The sequence below is a fragment of the Melopsittacus undulatus genome, chromosome 1 (genome assembly GCF_012275295.1).
Source record: "Melopsittacus undulatus isolate bMelUnd1 chromosome 1, bMelUnd1.mat.Z, whole genome shotgun sequence".
Lineage (NCBI taxonomy): Eukaryota > Metazoa > Chordata > Aves > Psittaciformes > Psittaculidae > Melopsittacus > Melopsittacus undulatus.
The window spans coordinates 151162057-151176616 of record NC_047527.1 but is presented as its reverse complement, the minus strand read 5'-3'; the positions used below and the strand labels follow the sequence as shown (position 1 = coordinate 151176616).

The 14560-nt window shown below is 45.9% G+C and overlaps 1 protein-coding gene across 1 annotated transcript; it reads left to right on the top strand.

Annotated features, from left to right (window-relative positions):
* Window positions 1–221: 221 nt before the first annotated feature.
* Window positions 222–2978, top strand: CCR9 (C-C motif chemokine receptor 9). Its single transcript, XM_034065133.1, has 3 exons — window positions 222–339; window positions 816–821; window positions 1885–2978. The coding sequence occupies exon 3, from the start codon at window positions 1902–1904 to the stop codon at window positions 2976–2978; it is 1077 nt and encodes a 358-aa protein (XP_033921024.1). The 5' UTR covers window positions 222–339; window positions 816–821; window positions 1885–1901.
* The last annotated feature ends 11582 nt before the right edge of the window (window positions 2979–14560 follow it).

The following is a 14560-nucleotide window of genomic DNA, read 5'->3' as shown; positions in this document are numbered from 1 at the left end:
TTGACTGAGATCTGCTCAGTGACATCTATTTCACTATTGGTTAAGGTGAAGCTGCTTTAACTCAGTGGAAACTTTGCATTTCCTTACACATAAAGCACATTTTGCTTGATTTCAGAGCTTAAGGGACCATCTGATGAGCATGGAGGGAAGAAAGCACTTGTGATACCATCTGTAAGGAAGTACGAAGCTTCCGTTCAGAGGCAGCTACCCAGTGCTTCTGCAGATGCTGGCTATTGCTGTGTAGGCAGCACCTCGACAGAGCTACCTGGGCAGAAGCAAGTGATTCTGCACCTTTAGAGCCAAGAAGCTTCTTCCCATCATCGCAGAGGAAAGGAGAAGGTAAAGCTCATAAAGTGCAGTTGCTTCAGCAGTTGTGTATTCTGTATGCTCATCGCGTGTAACTGCAGTGCTGCTTCATTAAGCTTTCCTTGCTGTCCAGGTAACTTTTAAAGCTGTTTTAACTCCTGCATCATCAGAGCTATATGTGCATCCTGGTAGTTATGTCTTCAGTTTTAAGGATTGCAGTATATTACACTGGGGCTATATTGCATTCAGGTATGGCTAGGTGCAGTTGTTGCAGTGCTCTCATCCTTACACCATTGGCATCAAACAGTTGTTACTCTTACTTGTGATTCAGATTAAGTTCCTCATTGTGTGTAATGGGACACAGCTGTAGGCTGGAGAGGTGGTGTGCCTGGGATGACACACAGGAGGGATTGGGTTAATGAAGTCAGTGTTTGTTGTTCTGTAGCAGCAACGCACAGTGCAAAGTCAAATAAATCAATGATGCTCTTCTGCTATTCCTACACATAAAGACAAAGGTGAAGGACAGAGTTCAGGCTTAGAAAAACTCTGGTTTTGACACTTGCTGTGGTGTGAATAACACACATCAGTGTTACATCAGCTGTATATCTGCACTGTGCCCAGGTTACCTCGAAGTAACGTAACTTAAACCCCTGTCTCTGCCTATTAGACAAGAACAGACATACAGAAATGACCAATTCCTGTTATTCATTTAGCCACTGAAGACAGCTCTTACCTGTCACTGACCTCAGGTCAGCTTCCAGTGAGTGTGAATTCTTCAGAAAGGTCAGATCCATTTTCATTGCTGTCTTCTTACAGTAACATTTACCTGATGAGATAGGGGGTGAAACCCTGAACTGCTACGAATAGCAGCTTTGCTTTATTCCACACAGGATTTATCCCTCTCAGAATTGATATCTGTGGTCCGTACCTTTCAATCCTATTTGCTTTCCTCTTCACTAAGCTCTGCATGCTTGGCATCCAGGTTGTACAGTGCTGCAAGGACTAAACACACATGTCAGGTGTGATGGGGAACGGCTGAGGGACCTGGGGGGTTCAGATGGAGAAGAGAAGGCTCAGGGGGGACCTGATGGCTCCCTACAAGTGCCTGACAGGAGGATGGAGTGAGGTGGGGTCGGTCTCTGCTCCCAAGGAACAAGGCACAGGACAAGAGGAAACGGCCTCAAGCTGCCCCAGGGCAGGTTTAGATGGAGCTGAGGAACAATTCCTTGCCCAGAGGGTGCTCAGGCATTGGAACAGGCTGCCCAGGGCAGGGCTGCAGGCACCGTCCCTGCAAGTGTTCACACAGCTGGAGACGAGGCCTCAGTGCCATGGGTTAGTGGTGGCCTTGGCAGGGCTGGGAATGGTTGGACTGGATGGGCTTAAAGGGCTTTCCCAACCTGGTTGGTTCTGTGACTACATTGCAAGGGTACACATGCAGGATGCTTAACCTGTGTTAGAGAACCTTTAGTGAGAAGTGTGTTATAAGTCAATCAGTGCTAATGATTCAGACTTGAGAGGTAACCACACGATCTTCATGCACCAAAAGTCACTGACATTTTTATGTTGTTTCCTTCTCAGGAACTGGGGCAAAAACCATGAATTTTTCAAGTACAGAGTCCTTTGAAGTTGACACCTCAACCTCATATGAGTTCTATGATAATTATGACGATGCTCCAAGACCCTGCAATAAGGAGTCCGTCAGGAGGTTTGCAGCCTCCTTCCTACCTGTTCTGTATACTCTGGTATTCCTGGTCGGGCTCATGGGAAACATCCTGGTCATTGTGGTCCTCTTCAAATACAAGAGGTTGAAGAGCATGACTGATGTGTACCTGCTGAACCTCGCCATCTCAGACTTGCTCTTTGTTGTATCCTTGCCCTTCTGGTCTTATTTCATGATAGACCAATGGGTTTTCGGGACTTTTTGGTGTAAAATTATCTCATGGATCTACCTGGTTGGGTTTTACAGTGGGATATTCTTTATTATGCTCATGAGCATAGACAGATACCTGGCTATTGTTCGTGCAGTGTTCTCCTTGAAAGCAAGGACTGCCTTCCACGGCTCAGTTACCAGCTTTGTCGTATGGCTTGTAGCCCTTTTGGCCTCAGTTCCAGAGCTTGTATTCGCAGAATCTTTCACTGAAAGGGATTATATTACCTGCACAGCAAACTATCCAGGCAATTTCACCACATGGAAGCTGTTTTCCACTCTGGAAATCAACATCTTAGGGCTCCTCATCCCCCTTACAGTTATGACGTTCTGCTACGCCATGATCATTAAGACATTAGGTCACTGTAGAAACGAGAAGAAGAATAAGGCCGTGAGGATGATCTTTGCTGTCATGATTGTGTTCTTCCTCTTTTGGACCCCTTACAACATTGTTGTGTTTTTACAACTGCTGGAAAACATGGGAGTCCTTAGAGGATGCCAAGTGAGCAGGAATCTGGACTATGCTTTCCAGGTAACAGAAATCCTTGGCCTTTCTCACTGTTGCCTCAACCCAGTCATCTACTTCTTCATGGGGGAGAAGTTCAAGAAGTATGTGAAGATGCTGTTTAAGAACTGGTGGTTACCTGGAGACATGTGCAAGTGGTGTAGAGTTCACATCACCTACCACTCTGAATCTACCAGCTCTTTCCACACACAGTCTACAGGGGATCAAGACCCTCTGTAGTGCATTTCCCACTGGATTCACCAGCAAGCCAACTGACAAGGGCAGGAGCTCCAAAAGGCCAAGCAAATGCACATGCATTCAACAGTATGGACATGCTGGACAATGACTCACTTCAGCTTTGATTTCTGCCTCTGGATTTGATGAAGGTTATGTCAGAAGGTGCCCTCCATGTGAAGCATGGAAGATGGACATGTGAGTTGTCTGCTGCAATCCCCAATCACTGCTCAGCTATAACAGCAGCCCCAGCTCTATGCAAAGCACTGTGCTGTGCATCTGCTTTTCACCAGGATCGGGATGGAGGTCGGCCCCTTGCATGGAGGGGAAAGGAGATTCTTGTCACCAGCACCTGGAAAACACATTAGTTTATTCCAGGAGGATTGTTAGTACTGTTGTGTTTTATCTGTGTTGGACTCATTCGCTCTGATTCTTAGCAAGCTCTTAATAGTACCTGTGATTGCCAAATGTTTCATCTCGGGAGGGGATAAGCCCTCTGTCATTAAGGACTTCAAGTATATTCTTTATGTGCACAAAGACGCAAAGCAAATGCATTACATTGTGTTACAGACAGTTTCCCTTAGGTATCCAAGCTGCCATGTGTACCTATGTGTAAGTGTATATACAGGCATTTTGAATTACTTTATCGCTGTCATTCAGGATTCTGTATTTTAATGAACATTTTTAAAGTGCTTTGGATAAAGTGCTTTAAAAAACCCTTATTTTCCAGCGTGTGTGAATAAATTCAAAGCATCTTGGTTAAAAGACTACCTTTAAAAGTCAATGTTCTTTGTTTCAGAAGTACGTAACCCCAACACTCAGTTTTCATTCACTAGACCATGTATCTGGCCATCGAGACAGTAAAACCCAAGACTGTATAGAAATGGTGTGTCAGAAACCCCACCAAGAATCCTAGTGCTTGATAACAGCAAAACACAGAGTGCGATGCTTCAGTAGCCACTCACAGATCTACACGGTATCAGTCAAAGACCTGATCAGGAAGCAAACTCATGCTGCAGTGATGAGATTTTAGCACAAAGATAACTTCAAAAGAGTTAAACATCAGTACTGTGGTGGCAGGTAAAGTAAGACTTGAAAAGATGCATATTGGGAGGTATTTCTGGTGTGTCTTTGTGCTGTATCGCAACCATTCAATAGGAAGACTTCTATTTCTTAGGTTGTCAGTGCAAAGTGCTCAGCACTCAGGCAAAGAGCAGACAAGACATTCAAATGCAGCAGGAAAGACATGTAAAAATATCACAGTGGTGTTGGCCTCATGGCCCTAACCAGGAAATGTTAAGTGGAAGCTCATCACTGTGTAACCTCTCTTATGATACAAGACTGAGAGTAAAAAGCAGCACACACATCCATCAGTCAATTTTTGGGGCTGAATTACCACCAGCTGTTTGCTGAGGCTGACAAGCAAGGATCTGCATTAATGCAGGTAATGAGAATAGCTGTGGAAGACATTACTTGTGGCAAGAAAGTGTCTTCCTTCCCAAGAAAAACACTATAAATTCTTACTACTCAAACCCTGACAACCACTGAGTAAATCGGTTGTGGGAAAATGCTGCAAGGAGTGGGTTAAGCCATTTATTACCTATGTTGAAAGAGAAGACCAAATAACCTCTCCCAGTCCACCCAGTAATACCCACCACTCCTCAGTGTGGGTGCTGGAGGAGCAACCAAGCTGAAAGCTGTGCTCTGAGCAGGGGGGGCTCACCATTAAAGTGATGGGCTCAGGAATCCAGGTCCTGGAGCTCATCAAACCTGGGTGGCTTCCTCCTCTGTCAATGGGAACAAATCCTTCTCCTCCATGCACTGGGCTACAGTGGATAATGCCATTCAGGGCTTTGGCATCTGCTGGGGAGAAAGGATGAGATGATGGTGTTAGTACAGACAGACACATTGCAGGGATTTTCAAAATGCCACTTGAACAAAGGTGCCATTTCAGCTGAACAAGAGTTTCCAAGCAGTGGGTGAAGTACAGACCTGCTGGACCATGAAAGAGTAGAATATCTATCCACTGATGGGCATTCTAGTGAAGTAAAGCTGACTCATTCCTAAACCTGCACTTTTACATCAGGGTTCCTCAGAAGGCCAGCCTGTGTTCTGCCTTCTGTTGGGCTAAACTGCCATAGAAAACAGACAAAGGGAAGAATCAGCTTAATTATATGAAGCACAAATCATGCTGAAAACATAAACCCAAGTTGGCTGATTGTTTTCATGCAGCACTTAGGCCACTACAGACATTCCCTAAGCAAGAAACTGAATTATACACACTTGCCTTTTACTCTGGAAGTCAGCCCCATTCCTCTTGACTGTACTGTCTGCAGCTCTGGTGTCCTCAGCATAAGAAGGACATGGAGCTGTTGGAGCAAGTCCAGAGGAGGCCACGAGGATGCTCAGGGGCTGCAGCACCTCCTGTATGGAGACAGGCTGAGAACATTGGGGCTGTTCAGCCTGGAGAAGAGAAGCTGTGTGGAGACCTCAGAGCAGCTTCCAGTGTCTGAAGGGGGCTACAAGGATGCTGGAGAGGGGCTCTTCATCAGGGACTGTAGTGATAGGACAAAGGGTGATGGGTTCAGAGTGAAACAGGGGAAGTTCAGGTCTGGTGTGAGGTGTCCCTGCCTTTCCAACCCAAACCATTCTATGACTGTGCAAAACAAGCATGATGGTCACCAGCCTCCTCCCAGTCTGCTCCTCCAACTCTGTGAGCCAGCCAGGAATTGCTGTTCTCCTTCCTATACTAACACTGCTTGCCTCTGCCCCAGCACCAGCTTTGCACACCTGGTCTGGAAGAGAGTACAATCCAACTGGCACTGCAGTGCTCCTCCAACACTAGGATGCTTCCAGCAGGGATCTACACACACACATTTTCCTCCAGGAGCTCTTAATTGTTCCTGCTTTAATCCAACCTCTCTCTTAACACAGCCTGAGACCAAGTTCATCAGCTCCCATCTCTTATGCAAATGCATTCATTAGATTTGATTTACAGATATCAAGGGCCATTCAGTAACACCATTCCAAATGATCATTAAAACACTATTTAAAGCACATCCTACATAGAGCTCAACAGGACTTTGCTACTCTGGGTATGAAAGAAGCTTTAAGTAGGAGGCTGGAGATAAATAGTCAATATAAGCGTGGTGAGATTTCTATACTTGCACAACTGATAAGACCTTTCAAAGGTGATGCAGTGCTGATGGTATCTGCAGTCATCTCACTGTAACCCAGCACTGATGGATGCGGGTTCTTATCGCAAGCAGTGTATTTAGCTCAGTAACAGCACGCTGCTGCAAGCTGCTTGAGATTTCGGGTGCTGCAAAATGAAAGCTACAGAGGCACTAAGAACTCTGGAAGAGATGTTTGTTTCCTTGCTTTTGCTGTTAACAAGTCCAGCAGGTGATGGAGCACCTGATTGACAGCACTGATCTGTTTCTGCAGATAGGAAAGCCTCAGAAAAGGGACTTTTGGTGCTGCTAGCAACCTGTAGGACAACAGACTGCGTGAAGGTTGATGTTACCAGACCAAAGAGACCAGGGGCATTTGATGAGCATTTTCCAAGCTCAGGAAGAGACTTTTGTACCTGGGATTGCGATTGGAACAAGTGGCAGAGGTGTCTGCATGAAAAGCTTGTCTGTTGTACACAGGGAATTGCCCTTCTTGAAGTATCTCCATTGAAGTGTCGTGGCTTGGGCAGCTGCATCCAAGAAAAGGTCCCTCCCAGACGTTGAGCCTGTCACCATAGAAGGAGCAATAGAATAGAAGGAGCAATACCAGCTAATAGTAACACAAAGGTATCTTAATCTAAGTGGAGAATGACCACAAGAGATCTGTGTACTCACTCATCCCCAGCATCCCTATAGCCCCCTTCAGATACTGGAAGGCCGCTATGAGGTCTCCACACCCTTTAACCCAACATTATTGCTTGCATTTTGCTTCAGCTTGAAACTCCTTTTGAGTAAGCACAGCCTGTTTTTCACCATTATTGAAATGGAATATTTCATTATTTCTCATTCAAAGTACATCCTGATGGGGGAAATCATTGCAAAAGTCCTCATGCAACCAAAAGCTATTGAAAGAACTCATGGACTGGTCTTATTTAACACACTACTCTTTTATAGACTATCAAAAACAGGACTGTATGGATTCAATGTCAATGATTCAACCTCGAATCTGCATCTATGGAAGGTCAGCTCTTCAATGACAGTGATTTAACCATTTGTATCAGAGGCTGAGAAGGGTCAGCAGGAACCAAGATCCTGCAGAACTTTCCTTCGTGTGACTGTTTCAGTTCCAGGAATGGGTTTGTATGGATGCAGTTGGGGTATAAACAGGAAAAGCAACCCACCTTTTCCATAAGGTGACTCACTATAAAGACCTCAGCCATCCTATGGTATGACTGAATGCAGCCTGCACTTGCAGTAGGGCACAGGTCTCATTCACCAACTGTCACAATGACATAAAGCACTGGAGATGTTCACTCTTCCAAGTTCCTGGAAAAATATAGGAAGAGCTCTAGAAACATCAACTGTTTGTAATAGAAATAGCTGTGGAAAAGCTGATACTGAGAGTGGAGGAAATGGGCAACTAGAATCAGTGTTCATTTCAGTGACACCTACAATAGTCTTCTGTAGTTTTACACCTGAGTCCACAAGAGCCCACAAAGACACTGCAAGAACCCACAGAGTTTAGCAAAACAACACACAGCAAAACAAAATCCTGGTGATAGGACAAGTGACAGGACAAGGGGTGATGGGTTCAAAGTGAAACAGGGGAAGTTCAGGTTAGATCTAAGGCAGAAGCTCTTCCCTGTGAGGGTGCTGAGGCGCTGGCACAGGGTGCCCAGAGAAGCTGTGGCTGCCCCATCCCTGGCAGTGTTCAAGGCCAGGTTGGACACAGGGGCTTGGAGCAACCTGGTCTGGTGTGAGGTGTCCCTGCCCATGGCAGGGGTTGGAACTGGATGAGCTTTAAGATCCTTTTTCAACCTAAAGCATTCTATGATTCCCAATTCAAACAAGCATCCCATTTTTGCATCAAAATGCATACAGCCTGACAACAAGCAAGTAATCCCCCAAATCAAACACACAGTGAAGCACAGACCAAGGTTGTTCAAAGAGAGCTGATGCTCTTAAAGGATCTCAGTTACTCCACACCAGTTTGCATTTCAGAGTGTGAGCTTTAAGAGCTTGGGGCTGGCTTTTTCACATACTGAGTCATGGTGAGCAAGCAGCTGAATCTGCAGTTAAACCTGAGTCTCTTCCACTGAAAAGAGCTTAAAAACACTTAAACTGCAGCTCAACTTCACAAGAAACAGCAAACCAACAAAAATTCACCTGGAAGTTTAAGGTCAGATGTGCTCACGTCCAGAAGAGCACACAGGGCTCAATGGACCCAGTCACACTCAGTGCCATTGTACTTGGATGACAAAACACACCTTCATTAGATGAGAAGAAGACAACAAAGGAGGTGAGCTGTGTGCTTTTGAAGCCCTCTGAGACAGCAGCATCCTCATGTGCTGCACACTCAAACTCATCACACAGAGAGAACAAATCCCTGGATATTCTTTCACTCACCTTTCAGGGCATGTACAACCGGATGCCTGTGTTTTGGAGGAAGGTGCTTGCTCACCAGAAACCACATTGAAACCAAGCCAGGTGTCATCTACCCATGTTGTTTCATGAGCATCTGATAAGAGGTGATGCATATCAAGGGCTGGCACAAGCATGGTTTGCACCTGGAATTGCAAGGGTAAAATAGAAGACAAGGCAGTGATAAAGCAGCTGGGGAGCAGATCTATGGGCATTCACAGCCTTGCTGTAAGGCAGGTTTCCATTAGGACGTGGATGTATTTCCTCCCCCTGCACATCCAGCCAGGGGAGCTGAACCTTCACCCCAGGTCACTTCCTTTCCTCCGTGTGGGATTCTCCAGTTGTAGCTATGGCAGTGTGCAGACAACAGATCTCAGCATCATCCCCTTCACCAGCTCAGTGAGATGCAAAGCCACAGCATGCAGCGGTGGCTGAAGGCATTAAGAAGGAAACAGTTCTCTTTCCCCTCTCCACTGCCAACCTGCTTGGGTTTGCAGATGTAACTAATAGGAACAAAGCCATAAACCCCCCCCACCAAGCCTCTATTCAGCTGACACCTTATGGTGCTTTTCCCTCTGTCTTCATTAGACGTCTCATCCAGAGCATGTTTGGGAACACTGAGCATCCTTGTTTGCTCTATCTCCACATTGCTCCAACACCCTTCACAGCACTTTATAGTGTACCTACAGGAGAAACTAACTCCATGCAAGTCAAGGTGGCTGCTGCTGCAATCCCAGTTCAGCAGTTTTGCACAGGTTCAGAGTGGAATTTAGAAGAAAAGAAGCCTTTTTGGGTGATTTCAGCACAGCTCTTGCTTCTACTCCAGTATGTGAATTACTGGCACCCTCTCTCCCTGTTTCCTTTATTACCTAGGCTGGGTGGACAAGCTTAACTTGCAGATTGGGGGGTGCCCCTTTCTCAACAAAGGGCATCAAGAGGAGTGTGCACTTTGGCTGATCCTAAACCACCAAGTGTCTTGGGGTCAGGCAGTTGAAATGAGACAGAATCCACAGCAGCTTGAGGTTTCCTTCAATGCACCTGAAGCCTTTGAGTCAAAGCGGGCAGAGAGGTTAGACTTGAAAAGGGGAAAGCAAAAACCCCAAAAGCTGCCTCAGCAGATACCAACCAGCAGCAGTTCTCTTTGAAGGCAAGATAGGTGGGACTCAGTGCTTTAAATAGAGTCATGGTTTGAGTACAGCCAAACATAAGACAAGGCTCATGCTGTTTTATCCTCTGTAGATGCTGCTCTGGCTCAAAGGACCAAAAAGCACCCCAGGAAAGCACTGCAGGACAAGTCAGTGCTTTGAGATCATAGGGGAAGTCATGCTAACTCCTCAGCAGTTCAGGACGAGGTTCTTGGGCTCTTCAGCACACCGGATCTACCTACCTGTGGTTACTGCCAACCACATCCTAAACGAAGGGGAGGGGGGAAACAGTCACAGAAGCTTGAGAGAAGGTAATCTGAGTGCATACAGGAGACCCATCTCCCAGAGCTTAAACTCTTCTGGGAAGCCTCACTGGTACAGTGGGGAGGACAGAAAGGAGTGCAAGTTTTCCTTCCACCAACACCATCAGGTAACAGGAGAACGGCTGCAGTCTAAAGCTCAGCCACAGACAGGGCCTGAGGAAAGCTAACAGTAAGGTACCAACTTCTCCTCCTTCTCAACAGCTCTACCTGTGCTACAGGAAGCAGGTTGCCCAGAGAAGCTCCATCCCTGGCAGTGTTCAAGGCCAGGTTAGACAGAGCTTTGGGTGACATGGTTTAGTGTGAGGTGTCCCTGCCCATGGCAGGGGGTTGGAAATGAACAATCATAAGGTCCTTTCCAACCTAAACCATTCCATGATTCTAAGTGCAGATCCTGCAGCCATCATGCACAACACACAGCCATTCTCCCAGGGACAAGTGCTTTGGAGAGTGCCATTGAATTCCACAACCAGGGAATTCTGGCTAAATTCAGAGAGATCCATAAAGAGTGGTCACTCTGAGCACCTGAGATCTGTGGGACTTGTGAAAAGGAACCTGTGAGTGAGGTTTGGAAGCAAGGATAATATTGTAAGCAAGTTGGAAGCAAAGGCATCTTTACCCAGCTTGCAAACCAGCAATGGATAGGTGGAAGCAGTGGACACATCAGCTCTGCTTCAGCCAAAGACACACATAAGACTCCCCTGGTGTGAGAGTCAAAACCAGAAAGGCTTAAGGAAGACTAAAACCTGAAACAGAGAGGAATAATCCCTTAGCTATAGCATTAGAGGCGTGACGGGCAGTTATTAGGCGTTCCTATGCATGGTGCTCAGATCTCTGGCCCACAACCACAAACCCTACTGGAAATGCTCACTTAATATCAGCATAGAAGCACAAGCCCTATGGAAACACCAAGCTTCACAAAGAAATAGTGCTTACACTGAAAACAAATCAGGAAGCTCCACAGAAAAAGGTCTGGAAACACAGGGACCAGCTGCAGTTCCTACTCGATTTGCACCAGTATTCAACAGATTCACTCAACACAAGCCCTTACCTGCTGGAGCTTCAAACACAATTCCCACTTCCTTTAGGGAGCCTCTTCCCACCCTCTCCCCCCTACATTGCCTACCAAAACCAACATGTAAGACAACACAATCCTTGCAGCTGTAAGCACATTACCAAAGTACAAGATCTTATCGTGATGCTTGCAGAGTCTGATAAGAACACATGCTGGGGAGTTTCCTGAGCAAGACTCTGCTTCCCATTGCAACACTACAGGGTTAAAAGCAGGACCTTCCTAAGACCCTGACTTTGGAGTCCTATATAGACATGGCTCTTGAGGGACAAGTACAGAACAGGACTTCTTAAGTACATCCCCAGTTCCTTGGCCAGAAAGACCATATATTCTACTGCATTACCCAAGCCAAGCACTGGTTCTGTGAAACCCTTGCAGGTAAAACACCCAGTTGCAAGACTTACCCCCTAGCTGGGGGCTGTGGGTCACTACTCCCATCTTTGATAACGAAACAAGGAACAGAAAATACCATCTGAAAAGGGATTTTGGAACATACACACTTTATTCAGCACAAACAAGACACAGATCCCTGTGACAAGCTTTTCCCCATTAAGCCCTTTGCATCAAGTCCCAAGATCATCTTTTCCTACCCAGGTTTGGCTTCTCGTGGAAGGAGAACCATTAAAGCTAGACCCCATTCTTCTGCATCCAGGAATCCAGTCCATCAGGGAGGTAAGAAAACAGCAGAGAGGGCACAAAACAGTCTCCGAGCACATGGACTGCTATGGACAGTGAAGGTGAGAACTGGCTTACATACAGCAAGGAAGACTTGTATTACCTGTTAATGTTTGCAGTCTGGTAGAAGATACATACAAGAACAAGTCAAAGACAAGGTACTGCACATCCATCAGCAGTTCCTTTGGGACCTTATGTTAGAGCATTTGCAAGCAAAAAAAGGGAAGATAAGTGATGGGAAAGCCACGTCAGACAACCATTCTCAAGTAGTTTCCTGCTGGTACAATGACCAGTAAATACGCAAGCTGCTCTGAGGTCTCCACGCAGCTTCTCTTCTCCAGGCTGAACAGCCCCAATGTTCTCAGCCTGTCTCCATACAGGAGGTGCTCCAGCCCCTGAGCATCCTCGTGGCCTCCTCTGGACTTGCTCCAACAGCTCCATGTCCTTCTGATGCTGAGGACACCAGAGCTGCACACAGGGCTGCAAGTGGGGTCTCAGGAGAGCAGAGTAGAGGGGCAGGATCACCTCCCTTGACCTGCTGCTCACACTGCTTTTGATGCAGCCCAGCACACGGGGGGGTTCTGGGCTCAAGCACACACTGAAGCTGCTCATGTTCAGTTTCTCATCAATCAAAACCCCTAAGTCCTTCTCAGGCTGCTCTGAATCCCTTCTCTGCCCAACCTGCAGCTGTGCCTGGGATTGCCCTGACCCAAGTGTAGGACCTTGCACAGCTCTGACAATTCCACACCGTGGCCTTCAGAAACATCAGATGCACCAATGCCTTGAGCACTAGGTCAAGGTGACCAAGGTAACTCCCCACAGTCCCTCTTCTATGCATTTGCCCTCAGTCAGAAGGTTTCATTCACCCCTGGACATAGAAATGAACTACATTTGAGGTTAAAATAACTGACCTGCTTGAGACGGCAAAGGAAGAAAGGCCATATTGTCCCATTCTGTATCACATACTCAGTTGCAGGAGAACTGCATGCCAAGGCTAGAAAACCTAGGGTAAGTCCTGTGTTGTTCTTGTTATGCTTTTAATTCTTGCATCTAACCAGATGCATGTTTGCAAACCTTGATGCAAAGCGTTTCTGCTTGTCATATTACAGAGTTATGGCAAAAAGAGATGTCTCATGGGTTACACTACATTTTCACAAGTACAATGTAAACCCCAATGAAGTTGGAATAAGAGCCAAGAGTCTCACTCCTCTTACAGCACTAGAAACCAGAAAAATAGAAGTCCTCCTGGCAGTTAAAGCACTGAACTGTTGTAGGAATAATACCCAAATACCACCATTGTTCTGCACACTTCAAGCCACAAAACCCACAGCTGGTATGAAACTAATTCTGTTCCATTCCTTACCTTCAAGGCCTGGCTCTCAGGTAATTAATACTTGATGATAAACTGCTTGCAGGGCATGTTCCAGGGTCTACAAAGGAATGGTGTCAAGAAAAAACCCATCTGGGGTCAGAGCAGGCCACTTTATTCCAAGAATGGAGCACATCTGGTACTGAACACACAGCTCCCAACCATTAGACTGTGCATTTGGGGTAGGAACTTAAGAGTAGAAGCTCTCTGACTCAAGTGAACTGCGTGTTTGAAAGCCCAAACGTGTCAACCACGTAACAGAGATGTAGATACTCATGTATGTGGTGCTGCCTTCCACTCTCTTCTCCTCTGGAAGTATCAGTCCTCATCAGCTGAGAAGAAATAGGTTTTCACAGTGGCCATCTCAGCAAAGGGTGGCACCTCCAGAGACCACAGAGCCCATTACAGATACTTGTGCTTTACTTTGCACACATCTTCATAACATAGGGAAACAAATGAGACATCAACAAGAACTCCTTGTCCATCAGAGACTTACAACCTCATTTCTCCCTTAATACTGTTATCACTCCTATCTTTTCCCCATCTCCCTTTTCCTTCTCAAACACACAGGACTGATTTTATCTTTAAAGAACCATTTTAATCACGTCAGACAAATCAAAGGAAGAAACCAGACATTATGAAAATACTTGATTCCATCTTATTTGTGTGTTGTTTAAATCTCACCAAAGAGTTTGCATGATTGACAGCAAAGCCATAAGAATCAAAAAGAAGATTCTGCCTTCTGCTCCCAAAGTGATGGCCTATGAAAAAGATACTCCAGACCCCAAAAAGAAGGGAAATAAACCCAAACCAGGATCCATTAATCTGTTAAAGGAAAAATGTCTTATTTTAAGACTATACCCTGCAGGCAGGTTAATCAGGCTGTTCTGATCCAGCCAAAACAGCCTAAATTTTACATGCATCCTTGTATTTACTTAATTTACTTAAAGCCTTCAGAGAAAGCAGAAGGGAAGCAGTGAATTTGCTTTCCAAGAGGTGACAGTTGGCTTCCCAGATGTAGACTACAAGGTCCTTCTCCATGCTACTGTTATTTGGACCACCTTGTTCTCTTTCATTCTCACTGTCCCTGTAAGAAACCAACTGAAATGTTTCCAAGGTCACTTGCATGGAGGTGAGATCCCCTCAACACCAGCAGTAAGCCCACTCAGACTCAACTGATATTGATACTAACCAGGGGTTAAAACCAGCTGGAAGTGTCTAGTCTATTGGCAGCTCAGGCCTACCAGCCCACATGAGTAAAACCAGTGAGCTAGGGAGACTGCATACCCCTTTTGCATGCTCCTCTCCAGTTGCAAAACATGGTAAAGAAAGTGTAAGAGGCTGTAAGCAGCCTACAAGGACTGCATTTTCACCTGTCTGCTGCACATCTTCCAGTGAAGCTCAATTTCACAG